The sequence below is a fragment of the Gracilinanus agilis genome, chromosome 1 (assembly GCF_016433145.1).
Source record: "Gracilinanus agilis isolate LMUSP501 chromosome 1, AgileGrace, whole genome shotgun sequence".
In the NCBI taxonomy this organism is placed as follows: domain Eukaryota; kingdom Metazoa; phylum Chordata; class Mammalia; order Didelphimorphia; family Didelphidae; genus Gracilinanus; species Gracilinanus agilis.
This window is the reverse complement of record NC_058130.1, coordinates 627995938-628015628: the sequence shown is the minus strand read 5'-3', so window position 1 is coordinate 628015628 and position 19691 is coordinate 627995938. Positions and strand designations below refer to the sequence as shown.

At 35.2% G+C, this 19691-nt stretch overlaps 1 protein-coding gene across 1 annotated transcript in view; it reads left to right on the top strand.

Annotated features, from left to right (window-relative positions):
- PIP4P2 (phosphatidylinositol-4,5-bisphosphate 4-phosphatase 2) overlaps positions 1-19691 on the top strand; it is an 84347-nt gene that overhangs the window by 32320 nt on the left and 32336 nt on the right. The window contains exons 2-4 of the mRNA XM_044658189.1: positions 413-561; positions 3388-3494; positions 4711-4834. Of these exons, the coding sequence (XP_044514124.1) occupies positions 413-561; positions 3388-3494; positions 4711-4834 (380 nt within the window). The remainder of the gene's footprint in view (positions 1-412; positions 562-3387; positions 3495-4710; positions 4835-19691) is intronic.

The window sequence follows — 19691 nt, the reverse complement described above, 5'->3', positions numbered from 1 at the left end:
TTCTCCAACTTAGCTTATATAGATCTGGTTTGAACATAATTGTTTGCATTATCTCCCCATTGTCTCACCTAGACAGGTAGGTGGTGCAGTAGATAGACCACTAGACCAAGAACAAAGAAAACAAGTTTAAATTTGTCCTTAGCGTGATGCTGGGCAAGTCCCTTAATCTCTGTCAGAGTTTCCTCAAATGTAAATTGGGGATAATAAGTGAGATAACATTTGTAAAGCACTTGGCACAATGCCTGACTGGGTAGTTGTATAATAAATGCGTAGTCCTCTTAGATTGTAAATTCCTCAAGGGCAGGGACTGAATTTTTTTCCCCCTTGTCTTTGTATCCCAAGTACTCAGTACAGTGCCTAGCATACTGTAAGTACTTAATAAATATTTATTAATTGACTCCTATCTTTTCAGCGGAACTCCCACCTCCTTACACAGCCATTGCCAGTCCAGATGCCAGTGGTGTTCCCATAATAAACTGCCGTGTGTGCCAATCTCTAATCAATTTGGATGGCAAGCTTCACCAGCATGTAGTGAAATGCACAGTCTGCAATGAAGCTACGGTAAGGACTTTTTATTTATTTTTTTTCCAACTTACTAAAGTATCAATTGATATGTAAGTCCTTCTATCCAAATGAAACATATTAATAGCATTACCCTAGTAACATTCCTGCCTAGCTGGGTAGGAATACAAGCACAAGGACCCCTTTATATGACCTAAGTGATTTACTGAAGCCAAGTCAATTAAGAAGTCCTCATGATTGTTTTGAATGGAATGTATTTGTGTGCTTCTCACAAAAGCCAAGTCAGAGAACAGTAGGTTGGGACACTATTACTTATTGTCCCCTCTTAGACTGTGTTCCCATCACAACTAGGTCCATTTTCTTTTTCTTCTTTTAATTGAAAAAAAATTTTTTATCGGGCACTTCTCTAAATAAGAGGTATTTAGCTATATGGGCAAAACTATTTAAATGTCTTTCTTGCATTAAGAGTCCTCAGATGAGTTTTCTTGACCAGTGTCAGCAATCATTTATTGCTGGTAACTAAACCAAAGCCTTTTTTACCAATAATTTGGGGACTCTGATACACCCACTTTTATAATGTTTAGTTGGTTTGCAACAATATTCTAAGGCACAAACGTTCTCTTTCCTACACACCCAGCTGAATATTTCTCCTTCCCCAAGTTTTGCTAGAACATTTTGCCTGAACCACTTCTTCACCCTTAGTACTCTCTCCCACCTGTAGTGCCATTATCAGTGCTTCTCTTCCAACTCCCCTCACTCCTCTGCACAAGCTTCTTGAGGACAAATCCTTGAGACTAATACAGTACTTTGTATATAATCAGCATTTGTTGAATTGAATTATTGAATTAAACTGAAAAATAAAAAGGCTTAGGTCAATGACATACTTTGAAGAAATATGTTTATATCAGATTTTTACATTTATCAACCCCTGAGAAGAAAAAGTGATATAAGATAAATGTTTGTCATTACGGTCATGAGTAAGGTAGATTTTTGCTTGGAGATAATTATTAGCCTCTGTAATATCCTAGCCCTTTGATCACTCTTTTGTCCCTAGAGTGAGTAGGAAGAGTGATGCCAATTATGTCTCTTAACATTGGGCCACAGGGGCAGCCTCAGTGGATTGAGACCCAGTCCCAGAGATAGCAGGTCTTAGATTCAAATTTGGTCTGGGACACTTCCTGACTATATGACCCTGGGCAAGTCACTTGATCCTCCTTGCCTAGCCCTTACCACTCTTCTTCCTTGGAACCAATACACAGTATTGATTCTGAGACAGAAGGTAAGGATTTAAAAAAAAAACCATTGGGCCCACCTTTGGTTACTCATTTAATTACATGATCATTAATTCAAGAGGATGGGAGGTGGAGGGAGAGTTATGAGAATTTTTACTCTCTCCCGATGAGTTGTTACAAGCAAGTTTTGATGTTTAGCTATTCACAGACAAATGAAGAGAAAAGTAAGAGACAAATGAACTAAAAAAGAAAAAAAACACTATAGAACATCTTAAAAAATTATCATTTAGACATGGAGAAAGAATTAAATTTAATAATCATTAAGCATAGATTATATACAAGGTACTATGCTAGATATTGGCAATCTAAAGACAAAAATGAATAATTCCTGCTCCCAAGAAGCTTATATTTTATTATTATATTTTTATTATATACTATCCCATGTACTTATAAATATAAGATAATTCAAGGAGAGAGAGAGAGAGAGAGAACTAAAAACAGGAGGATCAGAAGGTTCCTCCTGTAGAAGACTGTATGTATCTCAGCAGACCCCTGAAGAAAACGCAGGATTCTAATAGGTAGAGGTAAGGAGAGAATGCATTCCAGGCATGGGGAACATCTACCTTTGGGATAGGGAATATTTTGTTCAAAGAACAGCAAGTAGTCTAGTTTGGCTAGAATATATGTGAATATGTGAAGTCAGATTAGTAAAGATAAATGACAAATAAAAATGGGCTTTTATTTTTCTTTATAAACAAAGCAGGGGGGAGGAAATAAGCATTTATTAAGTACCCATCATGTGCAGTATGCTAAGTGCTTTACAAATATTATCTTATGAAAACCAGGATCCTTGGACCCAAACATTGTCTCTTTGGATAGTCCTTCCCTTTCTCTCTCTGTCTCTCTGTCTCTCTCTCTCTCCCCCCAACTGGGGGATTTTGACTTGGACTAAAAGGAAACTAGGAATCATAAGAGGCAGAGGTGAAAGAAGGAGTGTCTACCAGATGTATGAGACAGTCTGCAAATCCCCAGAGATGGGAGAGAAAATACTCTGTGTAGAACAGCAGGAAATACATAGTAATTAAATAAATCATTAGCCCTCCATTCTCCTTTCTTTCCACTCCAAAATGTATTCGAGCTTTTGGTTGTTGAAATTTTAACTGTTATTTCTATCTAACCTCTTAGAAAGTTTTCTATTTAAAAGTTTTTTCAATGAGTTGACAACATTAGAGATAGATACTTTCTTAAACTAAGTTAAGCTTTGATAAAACATAGAAAATCTCAGGTCTTGAGGTCCCTTTTACAATTTAAAAAGAGGGAAGAAGAGTATGACATCTATTTTCTATTTAATGGTAGCTTTCTGGCGAGGTAGCTTTCTGGGATCAGAAAGACCCGAGTGCAAATATGGCCTCAGATACTTAGTAGCTGTGTGATCCCGGACAAATCATTTAATTACTACTTGCCTCCATTTTCTCATTTCTAAAATGGGGATAATTATAGCACCTACCTGTCAAGTTTGTTATAAGGATCAAAGAAAACAATATTTCTAAAGTGCTTTACAAACCTTAAAAATGATGTCAATATTACTATTATTATTTTTTAAATAACATGTTTGGCTTCCCCCCTTATATAGCCAATAAAAAATCCACCAACAGGGAAGAAATATGTTAGATGTCCATGTAATTGTCTCCTCATCTGTAAGGATACATCTCGGCGAATAGGATGTCCGAGACCTAACTGGTAAGAATTTAAGATGAATAAATTCGGTATTTCACTTTTTGAATAAAATGAGAGCTGTGAACTGTGGACTTGATGGGTAGAACTGTCTTTGTGTATATAGTCTTGAATAATTGATGAAAATTTTCCTAATACTAGATAAATATTTCCTTTAGGCCCCTTGAGTTAAATTATTCTGACTCATTAGGTTGACATCCTCAAAAATGACAAATTACTTCACCTTTACCATATTAATTGCTTTCAAGTATCAAGCGCTTAATTGATGTATTTCACAGTGTGTATATAAGCATATGCTATACGTAGTTTATTTGTATTAATATGTATGCGGGTGGGTGTGGTAAATGTAATAAAAGTATACTTGTACCTATGCATATCAGGACCTTGTGCCATCTCCTTTTTCTCTAATTTTTGTATTTTTGGAAATTTTATGAGTCATTTGTCTCTCTACCACCAGGCAAACTGGAGGAGGAAGGAACACCCCACTTAGTTATTTTTTGGAAGTATTGAGATAAAAAGCTTGGTAGCAAAAGGGGTTGAACTTTTTTGGCCAAAAAGATAATTGCAGAATATTTATAGGTATCCATGTTATGCCATTGACCCTACTACCACAAATAACTGAATTAAGTTTCACTGGGTTTGTGGAATGAAAAGATGCAATTTAATCATTATAGGACTGGAATATACGAGCCCAATTTTAATATTTACCCAGCATTTCTTTCTAACTTTATAGAAAGGAGCTTTATCATTTTCATGGTATGGAAATTCCTGTTGACATGATATAGATGTAATATTAGAAAGCATTAGCCATTCCTGTTACTTTAAGAAATCCAGCCACTGTGACGATGGAACAATTAAAATATAACATTATTCCTTTATAAAATTAATACCTTATTTAGTTGACATTATTTTTTATGTGGTCTTTTTACAAACTAAAAGTATCCTTCTGGTGCTTTTAGGAAGCATCAGATATTTTCTCTCCTATTTCATAATTTTTCAGGATCTTAGTAAATGAGGGGTCAGGATTGGCCCATAAAAGATTTGCTAAACCCTTGCAAAGAAAAAAATTATTTCCTTTCATGCAGAATGAGAGAGTTTTACTTTTATTGCCTTTGTGGAAAGTATGTTGATACCATATACTATGTAACACTGGAATCTTTAAATTTTTTCCTTCATAAGTCTCTTTGTGGGATGAGGAAGCTGTTTAATTTTCTTTCCACAGTAGACGCATTATTAATCTGGGCCCAGTAATGCTAATTCCTGAAGAACAGCCGGCTCAGCCTGCATTACCAATCCAACCAGAAGGGACCCGAGTAGTCTGTGGGCACTGTGGAAACACATTCCTGGTAGGTACCTGGAATTTATTATAGAGAAACAAATCCACAACTGGACCATCTCTGATAATGTTCCTTACTGGAGGGCTTCACACTAAGGCTGGATAACCATTTGTTGTTTGTAAATGGGATTTTTGTTCATGCAACAGTTTGGATTTATGAGCTCCCTTATAATCCTAAATTTGGTGATTTGCCCATTCAGTTTTCAGAAATAGTCATACTTAATCTTCCAAACAAGGATGGTAATGAGAGATTTTGCTATTTTATCACATGAGCTGCTATTGCTTAGTTCTGAGTTTAGTTATGTTAATTAAAACTTGACCTAATTTCTGTGAGGAAGCTAATAATTTAAAGTATAAGAGAAATTTTTCATAGGACTTTTTTTGGTCAAAAACTTTCTACATTTTTGTATTGTCTTTTTTGGAAAAAGATACTTATACATATAATACAAATATTTTTGTTATCCTTATTCACTGCTAGGATCCAAAAGGGCAAGCCTGTATTATAAAATTAATTTTACAAGGTTAAGAAAAAAGTGAAAGCTAATTTTATTTGAGTAAAAATTATGTAACTTTTTATTGTAAAACAGTGAAGTTTAGACAAAAAAGTTTTGCAAAGGAATTATTTAATGAAGATTAATTTTGTCAGGAAATATGACCTTTTGTTTTTGATATGAACAGCCTATTCTACTCAACAAACTCCTCAGTAAAGAATTCCTCAAGTACCTATTTTTTTGCAAAGCTCTTTACCAGGTTTTGGGGATATGAAGACAAAGATGAAATTTTCATTGCCCTCAAAGAGTTTATATTTTACTGAAGAAAAAAAAAAGAAAATCCAACTTACTTTGTAAGGTATTTCAAACTTATTAGAAGAGTCCTTCTTAGGAAAAGGCATAGGAAGAACTGAATTAGAAAAGGTATGGGGCAGCTAAGAGGCTCAGTGGGTAGAGACCTAGGCCTGGATGATGAGAGGTCCTGTATTCAAAAATGACCTCAAATACTTCCTAGCTGTGTGACTCTGGACAAATCACTTAACCCCAATTGCCTAGACCATACCACTCTTCTGTCTTGGAGCTGATATAGCATAAAAACAGAAGGTAAGAGTTAAAAAAAAAAGAAAAAAAGATTTAAATCTATAAAAGAGGTCTTGATTTTAAGTGATGAAGAAGTCTAGAGGAGGCAGCTAGATGCCAGTGGATAGAGGGCTTGGCTCAAAGTCAGGAAGACTCATCTTCCAGAGTTCAAATCCAGCCTCAGATACTTACTAATTGTGTGACCCTGGACAAGTTACTTAACCCTGTTTCCCTCATTTTCCTCATCTGTAAAATGAGCTGGAGAAGGATATGGCAAACCATCCCAGTGTCTTTGTCAAGAAACTCCCAAATAGGGTCACAAAGAGTTGAACAAAACTGAAATGACTGAACAACAGCAAATAGAATAATTTCCCACATGCATGTGTTACAGAAGGCAAACCCCTTTCCTTCATTTTCATCATAACTGTCATCAATATGAAGTATTTATTTTCCTATCTTCATTTTATCTTCACAACAAATCTGTATGATGTTTTTAGAAAGAACACTGGATTAAAAATTGGAAACCCTGGTTGAAACATTGTATACTACTTATTACCTCTGGGATCTTGAGCAAATCACTTAATCTCTCTAGACAATCATTTCTTCCTCTGTTTTTTTGAAGAACTGGATTAAATGATTTGTAAGGTCTCTTCCACAGCACTCAATCCACTGCCATCTTATGAGATGGAGTAAATGTATGTTGATGATGATGATGGCATTTGTATATTACTGGGCTTCTTAACCATTTTTTTTCCTGGACCCCCATGGCAGTCTGGTGAAGCCAATGGACTCCTCAGCTTAATGTTTTTAAATGTATAAACTACATAGGACTAGTTACTCTGAACTATAGTTTATCAAAATGTTTAAAGAAGAAATTTTCAGCCCTCTGGTTAAGAACGCCTCAAATAATGCTTTAAGTTTTGCAAAGTGTTTTATGACTCATTTATATGTACATATATATGTATATATAAGTACACTGAGGTTCGGTGTGACTTGAGTGAGGTCAGGAATGAGTGGACACGTATGACTGATAATATTTTTCAGGGAATGCCCTATATACTTTTGTCATTTTAATAATTCAGTATTTATTTTTCCCTTTATAGAATTCATTGCCAGGTAGCCTGTGAATACTAAATTAATATCAATTGAATTGAATGAAAATACATATGTCTGTAATTAATAATCCTTTTTCTTTCCACATATTCCAATATATTATGTCCTAATGAAAATGACATTTAAAACCTTTCAAAACAAATTTAACCAAAAGTTAGGGATTTTAGCCAAACTTAAATATTTTCCTTGCCTCTGACATCCTTGCACCTCAACTGATATTTTTTTTTCATTTCTCAATATCTGTGACCAAAATACTCTTTCCCTTCCTTCTTTAATTCTTATCTACTTCTGTTTTTCTACTCCAAATAGCCAAACATTTTTATAGAATCAGCTTCTGATTCTGAGATTATCTTGTCCAACTTGTAATCAAAGAGAAACCTTTTCTATAAATTCTCCAATTAGTGGTTATATGGAGTCCTTTTGAAGACCAGTCCACTGAAGAAAAATTTAACATTTAAGGTCATATGATTATAAATGCTGAGCTGAAAAGGACTTTAAACACCCCTAGGTACAATTCCCTAGTTTTACAAAACAATAATTGAGACAGATTTTAAGTGACTTGGCCAGGATCTCATACCTAGTCAGTGTCTAACATGGTATTTGAACCCAGGTCAGAGAGACTCAAGATCCAGAACTCTATCCACCATAACACAATGTCTCTCTGTTCAAAGGTGAAAATGGCTACCCATCTATTCTTTTTTTTTTTTAACCCTTACCTTTCATCTTGGAATCAATATTGGGTATTGGTTCCAAGGCAGAAGAGCAGCAAGGGCTAGGCAATGGGGGGCTAAGTGACTTGTCCAGGGTCACACAGCTAGGAAGTGTCTGTGGCCAAATTTGAACCCAGGACCTCCCACATCTGGGCCTGGCTCTCAATCCACTGAGCCACCCAGCTGCACCCTTACCTATCTATTCTTGAACAGCTCTAATTGTTAAGAACGGGCAGCTAAGTGGCTCAGTGGATGGAAATATGGGCTTGGAGTCAGAAAGACTCATCTTCTAGAGTTCAAATCTGGTCTCACACTTATTAGCTATGTTACCTTGGCCAAGTCATCTAATCCTGTTTGCCTTAGTTTCCTTATCTGTATAATGAGCTAGAGAAGGAAATGGCAAACCACTTCCAGCATGTTTACCAAGAAAACCCCACACAGGGTCATAGAGTTAGACAAGACTGAAAATGACTGAATAACAAATTGTTAAGAAGTTTTTCTTTATGTGGAATTAGAAGATAGCTCTCTGCAACTTTCACCCATGGATCCTGGTTCTACTATTTAGTTCCAAGTAGACTTTTTCTTCCATATGACATTCCTGCAGATAAATACTTGAAGACAGGAAGCTACGTAGTGCTTAAAATCAGAAAGTCTTGAGTTCAAATATTGCCTTGAAAACCTCTGCTCATTTCAGTTTCCTCATCTGTAAGATGGAGAAAGTAATATCACCTACCTGTCAGCATTGTTGTGAAGGTTGAAAGAAATAATATTCATAAAGCACTTTATAACCTTAAAGTGCTATACAAATTCATTATTAGATACCTTTCATACTCTTTCTCCAATTTTCTTCACTGGGCTAAACATTCTCAATTCTTTCAAATGATTTTTTTAATGTCCTTCTTGGTTTTCTTACCATTGACTCTCCTGCCACTGGATATGCCCTATTTGAGGGTATCTAGGTGGCATAGTGGAGACATGGAGTGAGGAAGACCTGAATTCAAATCTGGCCTTAGACATTGACTAGCTGTGTGACCTTAGGCAAGTCACTTCCCTCTGTTTGCCTCAGTTTCCTCATCTTTAAAATTAGTTGTAGAATGAAATGATAAACCACTCCAGTATCTCTGCCAAGAAAACCCCAGATAGGGTCATAGAGAGTCTGACTGAAATGACCATACAACAACAAACAAGAAGCCATTTCACCTCATATTCAGCTTAAAGTCCAATAAAATCCTCAGATCATTTTTGATAAAAGCTGTTTTTCAGGCTTTGCCTTGTCCATTGTATCCACTTATTTTACAAGTTGAAATGTAGGATTTTATATTTCATGAGATCAAAGGGCTTAGAGTATAAAAAGGATCTTAGACATCATTTAATCTCTCTCATTTGATAGGTGAAGAAATTCAGCTCTTTAGAGGTTACTTATTTGCCCAGAAATATACATGGGACTAAGTAATACAACTGGAGTTTGAACCAAGGTCCTCTGGTTTTAGATCCTTTTTTTCCCCCACATAGCTCTCCTAAATTAGCAACAGGAGTAGTGGTTACATAGAGCCAGAATGGCCATGGCCATAAAGATTTGATCTTTCTGGTCTAACTGTCCTTCCTTGTTTTAACAAGATTACTATACTAGTAAATGAGGGGAATGTTATAGACCAGTGTTGTCACATTCAAATTAGAAATGGATTCCTGCAGACTGTATATTTAATCAGAAAACTACAAATTAACATTACCTATGTTACACTGTATTTTTATTTGTTTAACTTTTACCAATTATATTTTATTTTGTTCAGGCAGCACTATGGAGTGTGACACTTCTGGACAAGAGCAGTGGGCTGAATTTATTAAAATAAATATATTTCTATATTCCAAACCATTGGGCTCAAAAAATAAGTTTCACCACTACAGGATGGAAAGAGGCATAGTTAGATAAAAGTTTGTCTCAAAAAACATCTGGGGGTTTTAGAGTACATCAAACTCAATATAAGTTATTAATATGATGTGAGAACCAAAAAACCTATTGCAATTTTAGCCTATGTTGAGAGATAGGCGTAGGTTCCAGGAAAAGGAAGTGTGCTTAGTTAGAAACATTTAGAATATTGTATTTGCTTTCAGGTGCTACAATTTAGCAAGGATATTAGTTAGCAGGAGGACATGCAAAGAATGGTAACAGTGAAGAACCTTTAGTTCATGACAAATGAACATCATTTGAGGGACCTGAGGATTGATAGCCTGGAGAAGAAAAGACTTGGGGACATGAGAACTATCATGTTAAAGAGGGCTTAGACACCAAAGGGCAGAGATAGAGGTGATAGGCTCTTCTTCTTCACTGGAATCCTTCAGACAGAAAATAGGATGTTGAATTGTTGAGTATATTAAGAGTTGAGATTTCTGGATATGTTTGGACTGAACATATGCTGACATCTCCAACTCTAAAATTTTGTGATTTTATGAATGAATTATACTATTTTGGACTAGATTAGGGATTCTTAATTTTTTTCCTGTGTCCTAGTCCCTTGTGATTGTCTCTTGAAGCCTAGGGACCCCTCCCTTCTCAGAATAATATTTATTTGTCTAAAAATATGTAGGACTATAAAGAAAACTAATTACAATTGAGATAATATTAATAATGAAATAATATTAACATAATGTTTTGTAAACTTTAAAGGACCATTATGTTGAAAAAAATATAACTTTTTCCTATTCAAATTCATACATCTCCTGGGACTTCTATGGATCTCATGTTAAGAATTCCCTGTATCTAGAGTCTCTGAGCTCCCTTGTAATGCTGAGATTAAGTGAAATTTTATCTTATTAGGTTCAACCCATCATTTTATTCTCCCAAGATCTTTTTGGAACCTGATTCTGCCATTTTGTCCTAATTCTTTCCCCCAGATTTTCATGTTATTTGTTCATTTATGAAAAATGCCATTTATTCCTTCATTTAAGTCATTAATTAAAATGTTGTATAAAACTGGGCATCCCACTAGAGACCTCCCTCCAGGTTGATGTTATTTCAGTAATCAGTGCTCCCTGGGTCCATTCATTTGACCAGTTCTCAGTCTGAAACATTTATTTTCATCTAGCCCACATTGTCCCAATTTGTCTATAAAGTACATCATAAGACAACTTATTTACTTATTGACATACATGTATGAGCTGACTATGGCATTCCCAGTAGGGCAGAAGTACCAAAGGGGAGAATGGAAAGGAATAAGTATTTACATTGCACCCACTATATGCCAGGCACTGTGCTAAATGTTTTACAAATGTGATATCATTAGATGCTCACAACTATCCTGTGAGGTAGGTGCTGTGATTATCCTTATTTTATAGTTTAGGTAACTGAGGCAGAGACTTAAATGACTTACCCAGGGTCATATAGCTAATTACTGTCTGAGGCTAGATTTGAATTCATGTCTTTCTAGCTATGGGTTCAGGTCTCTATTCACAGCTCCACCTAGCTATCTACATAGAAGCTGGTTGAACAAGGCCCACAATAAGCCTTGGTCTGACTACAACCAGGTCAAAATATAATTGGGAAATATTTAACAAAATAAATAAAATACAATAAAACTAAGAAAATATAGGAAATACAATAAAATTAGGGAAACCTGTTGGGATCCTTATTTACATATTAGTGATCCCCATTTCCTTTTTTTTAAAAAACCTTTCCTTTTTGTCTTAGTATCAATTCTAAGACAGAAGAGTGGAAAAGGGCAAGCAGTTAAGGTTAAATGACTGCCCATGGACACATGATTAGGAAATATCTGAGGCTAGATTTAAACCCAAATCCTCTCATCTCCAGGCCTGGCATTCTTTCTATTATGCTACCTAGCTGACCAATGACCTCCATTTCAATTTGAGTTTGATACCACTGCAGTAGAGGATAGAGAAAATAGACTAGATCTATAATTTCATTGGTACAGGGAACTCCCAAGTAAGGAAAACTCCCTCTGCCAGTGGAGCTGGATACCTTTCTATAACTCTATAACTTAAAATCCTAAAAAGTTGCCTATAGCACAGAGAATTTAAATAATTTTCCCAGGCTCACACAACCAATATATTTCAAAGGTGGGACTTAATCCCAGATCTTCTGGCTCTAAGACTAGTTCTCTATTATCTGTGCTATGTTACCTTTCCTGTAATGATAAAGCACAGGAAATGCATTTAGTCTGACATGATCTATATGAGACAAATCCGTGCAGACCCTGCTCACCTTTCTAAATGCTTACAATCAGTCCCCTAATAATATTCAATTAGGGTCAATGAGCATTTTTTAAGTGTCTACTATGTGCAAAATGCTATCCTGAGTTGTGAGGATACAAATAACCAAAACATTACATACATATGGGGCCTTACATGTGGGGAATACAACATGCACTCACGTAGGATGGGGGTTAGACCAGTGATTTCACTGGCATAAGGAATTTCATTACCATTGCAAGTCAGTACCTTTACTCGACCAGGGTCCAAGAGCCAGTGTTTATGAGATACAGACTTCAATAGAGGTCTTCCTAGGTCCAAAGCCAACTCTTTATCCCCATGCCATGCTGTCTCACTTTTACCTAAGACAAATATCTGTCTCTTGGGAAGCACTATAGTTCTGGAAGTTTCAGGTGAGCCCTCACTGGTCCTTGAAAATCTAGGGGAGAGATTGTAAGTCTTATTCCAAGTTGTTTTATGCTCATCCTAGTATCACACCATTCAGATATTCTATGGCTTCACTCCAGATTCAGATGAAGAAATTGTCCTTTTTACTTTTTCCCATCCCTGCTAGCTATAATCATATGTTTCCTTCGTTTCTTGGTTAAATTCAAGAAGGTCTTCTAAAATTGATACCTCCATATTTTTCCCTCTCACTTTCTTCTTAACTTTCTGTAGTCTGACTTCCAACCTCATTGTTCAATCTAAACAACTCTTCAAAATTGCCAATGATCAATCTAAACAACTCTTCAAAATTGCCAATGATTTGCCAAGTAAAATAGCAGGGGCACAGTGGATAGAATGCCAGGCCTGGAGTTGGGAGTACCTGGGTTCAAATCTGGCCTCTCACACTTCCTAATTGTGTGACCCTGGGCAAGACACTGAACCTCAATTGCCTAGCCCTTACTCTGTTTCTGTCTTAGTATTGATACTAGGAGAGAAGGCAAGAGTTTAAAATCAGTCAATCAATCTGACTGCCTTTTCTCAATCCCCATCCTTTTTTTATCTCTCTGAAGCCTTTGACACCATCAATCACCAAATTTTCCTTTTTTTCTGGGTTTTCATGATTCTGCTCTCTTCTGATTTCCTTTTTTTCTGGGTTTTCATGATTCTGCTCTCTTCTGATTCTTTTCCTACATATTTGACCACTCCTTCTCAGTTTCCTTTGCTAGATCTTCATCCAGGCCACATGCAGTAATCATGGTGTCCCCAGATTCTGCCCTGGACCCTCCTCTCTATACTATTTTGCTTGGTAATCTCTTTAGCTCCTATGAATTAAATGATTATATCTATGCAAATGATTCTCATATATATTTATCTAATCCTAACTTCTCTTTTGAAGTTCAGTTTTATATCTCCAGCTGCCTATTGGATATCCCAAACTGTTCTTTTTATAAAAATATTAAACTCGAGATGTCCAAAATGGAATTTATTATGTTTTCCCTTGTCTTCCTTTCTTCCTATCTTTCCTATTCCTGTTGAACATACCACTATTCTTGCAGTCATCTAAAATCACAGATTAGCTCTTATCCTCAACACCTCACTTTCGTCCTCTATAGTCCTTCTTTATCTGTCTAGTGTTTTCCCTCTGAGATCATCTTCAATTTATTTTGTCTTTATCACATTTGTATGAAGTTATTTTCATGAGCTCTTTGAAAGCAAGGATGGGGTATTTCTCCCCCTTCTTTGTATGCCTAGCAGTTAGCAGAGTGCTTGCCACGTAGTAAATGCTTAATAATTTTTTATTTGCCATGACTTCTCCATGCAGCCATAATCTTGCCCCCTCCCATCATTAGATGATTCCATCTTTCATACACATTTCCTTTCTAATCTTCAATTTATTCCTATCCTCTGATTCCTTCTCTGTTGCCTACAAATTCATTTGTTTCACCTTTTTTTTAAACTAAAACCCTCATTCTATTCTACTTTCCTTCTAGTTCTCATTTTATTTCTGTTGTCTTCTCAGAGACAGATGGCTTGGGAAAGCTGTCTATGTATTTGGTATTTTCATTTCCTTTACTTTAATTCTCCTTTAAATCCTCTGCAATTTTACTTCCAACTTCATCACTCAGTTGAACTACTCTCCAAAATTACCAGTGATCTCTTAATTGCCAATTCTAATAACATTTCCTTAATCCTCAACCATCTTGACCTCTGCAGTATTTGACATTATTGATGAACTTCTCTTCCAGAATCAACTTTTCTCTCTAGATTTTCATGATACTGCTCTCTCCCAGTTCTCCTATTGGTCTGATTTCTCTTCATTCTCCTTTGCTCTATCTCCACTCATGTCACACAAACTCACTTAGGGTATGCTTCAAGGCTATGGCTTTGATCCTTTTCCCTTTGCACTTATCTCAACTACTGATCTCATCAGCCTTAATAGATTTATTTATCATCCTTATGCCAAATGATTCCCAGATCTTTATACCCAACTTTAGATTCTCTTGAAAACTAGTCTCATGTCTCAAAGGCACTGTCATTCTTCCAGTCACTCAGGCTCACAATCTCATCCTCTTTCATACATCACTCTTACATATTTAAACCATTGCCAAGTCTTGTCCTTTCTAACCTCCTTCACAAATATTTTAGGTATGTCCCCTTTTCTTCACTCATAGAGCTACTAGCTTAGTTCAAGTCCTCATCATGTTTTACCTGGGCTACTAATAAGTCTTCCTGCCTCAAATCTCTCTTCCACTCTGCTCCATTTTGCCCTTGACTATCAAAACAATTTTTCTAAAACACAGGTATGCCCATGCCAACACTTATATAATAAACTGCAGTGATTTCTTATTATCTTCAGGATCAAATTATTTCTCTGCTTGATTTTTAAAGCTCTTTATAACCTGGTTTCTTCCAACATTTTCAGGCTTCTTACTTCTTACATTACTCCTCTCCATGTACTCTGTCATCTAACCACCTGGCCTACTTACTGTCACTTGGACAGGACATTTTATATTCCATCTCTGTACTTTTCCCTGGCTCTCCTCCATATAATGTTCTTCCTTCCTGCTTCTGCCTCTAGTTTCTCTGGCTTCCTTCAAGATTCAGCTCAAGGGGCAGTTAGTTGGCATAGTAGTTAGAGCATGAGGTCTGGAGTCAGAAAGATGACTGGCCTTAGATACTTCCCAACAGTGTGACCCTGGACAAGTCATTTAACCCTGCCTAGCCCTTGCAGCTCTTCTGTCTTAGAACTGATACTAAAACAGAAGGTAAAGGTTTTTCTTTTTAAAGGACTTAGCTCAAATCCCAACTTCTCAAGGAGAACTTGCCACCATTATTCTCTTAACTGCTAAAGCCTTCCTTTATGAGATAACCTTCTGAATATTTCCTTTTTGTACCTACTTACTACATTTGTCTCTGCCATTAGACTGTGAACTCATTTAGGGAGGATACTATTTTTATCTTTTTTGTGTGTCTCTAGCACTTAGCATGGTGCCTGCACATAACAAGTGCCCAATAAATCCTTTTTCACTGACTAGCCCATACCTGCAGTAAATCTGCAAAGGAAGAAGCTACTGGCATGTTAGAAATGTAGGAAATCAACAAGCTACAGGTAGATGTTTAGGATTTTTTTAAAAACAATATTGGATTGGATTGTTATAAGTAATAATATGTTCCAAAATGGTACACTGAACACACAAGAAGAGAGCTTCAAGCACCCAAGATAAGAGAGGTTGGAGGGATTGTGAGCTGAATTTGTATTTGGAAATTACCAAAATGAAGAAATTGTGGATCATTGTAAGTATCTACTACAGCTGTGATGAAGTATTGGCACATGTGTTGAGCTGGCAGCTAGGTGGGTGGGGAGAGCTGCTCTATTCCTCCTCTTCCAAGAGCTCGAGGACACTTTTTGCATGCCCTGCCCCTTTATCCAGCTGCCCAAAGTGAACACTTCCTCCCTCTACTCTCTGGGGTAATGCAGGGGTAGGAGGGGGCTCACAGGCAGCTTGAAGTTGCAGTTTGGGCACACACACTTGAAAATCTTCGCCAACACTGGTCTAGTTTGTTCACAGTGTAGTTGCATTTGGTTTTAACTCATAATGGTCTAGATACTGTTAGCTGAGTGCATTATCATCATTCATTCAGCACATCTTTATGGGGCATGGAAATATGCTAATTGTTGTTGGGAAAACTAAAATCACAGAAGACTATTTGAACCATAGAATCTGAGAACCTTACAATTTAGGGACATTAGGGAACCTTGGAACCTCACAGAGATTACCTACACCTAATCCAACTCCTGATTTTACAGTTGAGCCTATAGAACTGAAGGGTTTAATTGATTTGGCTAAGGTTACAAAATTAGTCATCAGAGATAATGTTATTAGCCTAGGTCTTCTGGCTTTTAATGTAATATTCTTTCTACTATGCCTGATATACAGGAGGCAGTCTTATTGTCTGGCAACTTGCCACCTCTTTGGAGAGCTGAGTGAGTCATCTACATAAATAGCTTTAGGATAAGTGAATTCAAATTCCCATGACTCCTAAAATTTGTTTAACATTCATGCAACTAAATGAACAGAACAATAGGGGGGAGACAGTTTACTGGATGCCATTTTAGAGTGTTATAAACCTTCAGGTTTAAGAGAAAAGATCAAGTGCTTCTGGCCTATGTGATTAGAAATGCCACTGAAGAGGTAATATTTGACCTGGATCGTCTCAAGGAATGAATTTCAACTGGTAGATTTGGGGAAACAGGGAAAAGAAAGGATGGCAATAATAAGATGACCTGAGTAAATGTTGTTGAAGCAGAAATTTCTGGAGATATGGCAAATACATACAAATACCTATTGCCTTTCATAATGACAATGGCATATGATGGATTTCCATTTAATTAAAAGTGTCTGAATGGTGTACTTCAAAGCACCCTAGCTCTTGTTTTTGTTCTGTATTAACAACTCACATTTCTATAGTTCTTTAAGGTTTACAAAGTGCTTTCTTCACAACAACCCTGTGAGGTAGGTGGTGCATGTAGCATTCCTTCCATTTTACAGATTAGGAAACTGAGACATAGAGATGGTAAATGCTCATAGTCATATATTTAGTCTCAGAACTGTGATTTGAAATGAATCCTCCTGATTTCACAAGTCCTGTGTTCTTTTTCTTCTCTTAAAAAAGATTGATATTATTTTTTTTAAAATTATCTAGATTTCTCCCTGTAATCACTTTACTCCTCTTAGAGAACCATGCTTTAGGAAAAAAAATTTTAAAAAGGATAAGAGGAAGAAGAGAAGAAAAATGCAACAAAACTCTCAATACATTAAAAAATCTGAAGTTATATGCAATAATCTACACTTGTAGATTTGCAAAAGAGTAGCATGAAGTATCTTCACTTATTTCTTCTTTGGAGATAATATTGTTCTTCATAATTTCACAACTTTGATTTTTTTACTATTTTATTCTTTTCATTCACATTGTTGTAGTTATTATGCAGACTATTTTCTTGGTTCTGCTTACTTCATTTTGTATCTGTTAATCTAAGTCTTTTTATTCTTCTCTATATTCATCATGTTCATCATTTCATACAGCATTGTAATATTCTTTTACCTTCATGTAGTATAATTTGTTTAGCCATTCTCCAATTATTGGGCATTTGTGTATTTTGTTTTTAGTTCTTTACCACCACAAAAAAATTGCTGCTATAAATATTTTTGTCTACATGTTTCCTGTTACTTTCCTGGGTTATGTGTTTAGCAGTGGAATCTCTAGGTTAAGGTTATATAACAACTTTAGTCACTTTATTTAAATAATTCCAAAGTGCTTTCTAAAATGGTTATAACAATTCAAATTCCCATCTTTTATTATCTTAATTAATTTGCTTGGTATAGGTGAGACTGAAGGATTTTTTTAAATGAACATTTCTCTTATTAGAGATTTGGAGCATTCTTTCATATGGTTGTTAATAGCTTGTAATTTTTCATTTGAGAATTGATTGTTCATATTCATTGATCACTTATATATTTGGAAATAACTTCTGGTCTTCTATATTTCTATAATTTATCCTATCTAGAGGGGATGTCAAACCCTTATCAGAGATATTAAACCTATTTTCTTTAGCTTCTTATCCTAGGTTACCTAATTTTATTTGTATAGAAATTTTTCAATTTCATGTAATCAAAATGATCTATTATATCTTTTGTAGTTGCTTTTAGTATTTGGTTAATTGTTTATTGCTTACCAATAACTAAGAAATGTCCATGATTTGCTTCTCTCCTAATTTTTATGGTTTTATCTTTAATATTCATGTAATATATCCATTTTGATTTTGTTAAAAAATGTATACTGGTCTAATCCTAATTTCTGCCAGACTGTTTTTCATTTTCTTTGGAGGAAGTAGTAATCATATTGGACATTCTTTTCTAGGTAACTTATGTTTTTAGGTTTATCAAACACTAAACAGTTTCCATTATTTCTGTTTGTTCATTGGCAGTGTGTGTGTGTCTCATTTCTATAATTAAATTATGTAATATTGGGTAAAGGGAACATCTATGTTTTGCTCCTGGTATTATTGGGAAAACTACTATATCCCTACTTCATAAGGTGCTTACTTCATATAATGCTTTGGGTTTTAGATACTTTTTATGATGTTAGAAAAAGATCATTTTATTTCTTTCTTTGTAGAGTTTTTTCCCTCAAAAATGAGAATTATATTTTTTCAAAGGCTTTTTCAATCAATCATTCTTTAAACATTAAAAAAATATTAAGCAACTAGTATGTGCTAGGCACTACACTAATTGCTGGGGATACAAAAAAAGAGGCAAAAGAGAATTCCCCCTTCTGTTGAAATAGTTATATGATTTTGAATGTTTTTGTTAAAATAGAGTTCATTATTTTGATTTCCTAGTGTTGAACCATCTTTATATCTCTGGTATAAATATAGCTTTGTCATAATGAATGATTTGTGTGTGTGTGTGTGTGTGTGATCCTGTAATTTTTTTATTTTGAAATTTTGAAAATGGATATTCTTTAATGATATTGGTCTTAGATCTTATGTGTTTATCTCTTCTTTTCTAGTTTAAGCATTAGTATTATTTTTTTATTCTAAAGAAGTCTAAAAGAATGCCTTTTCAATTTTTGAGTATAATTTGTAAAGCATAGGCATTTATTGTTCTTTAGAATTTTGATAGAATATTTATGTAAATCCATGAGGACCAGAAGTTTCCCACTCTAGTTTTTGTAGTTTTTATGCATCTAGTTCTATTTCCTTTTATGAAATTGGATTATTTGAGACAAGAGTTCTTTCTTGAAGTCCATAAACTTAAAATATTGTTAATATTTTGATCATGTAATTTTGATGATTTAATAATAATAAATGTAATAAAATGTAATAAAATAATAAAAAATGTAATAAAATTTGCAAAGGCAGAGTAGCAAGATGAATAGCAAACTCTTTTATGGTGCCATGAACATTTAAGACATAATCCCAGAAAAAGAGAATGACTCTAAGATACCTACAAAGCAAAGTGTCAAAGAAAAATATACTTTGGGCACAAATTCAACTAGCATTCCTGAAAGAGATGAAGCAAGAGTTAAAAAAAAAGTTTAAATATTTTAATAAGTGAAATGAGCCTACTAGAGGAAAAAATGGAAAATAAATTAGAGTTACAGGAGAAAAAAGTAGAAAGTGAATTAATAGCTTGGCATAGGAGGCCAAACAACAAACTCTGAAAATCTGAATGTACCAAACATAAGCTCATGGTTCTGTGTGAGAAAAAAGAAATATTAAGACTGAAAAAAGGGAAAGAATATAAAAGGTGTCTCATAGTAA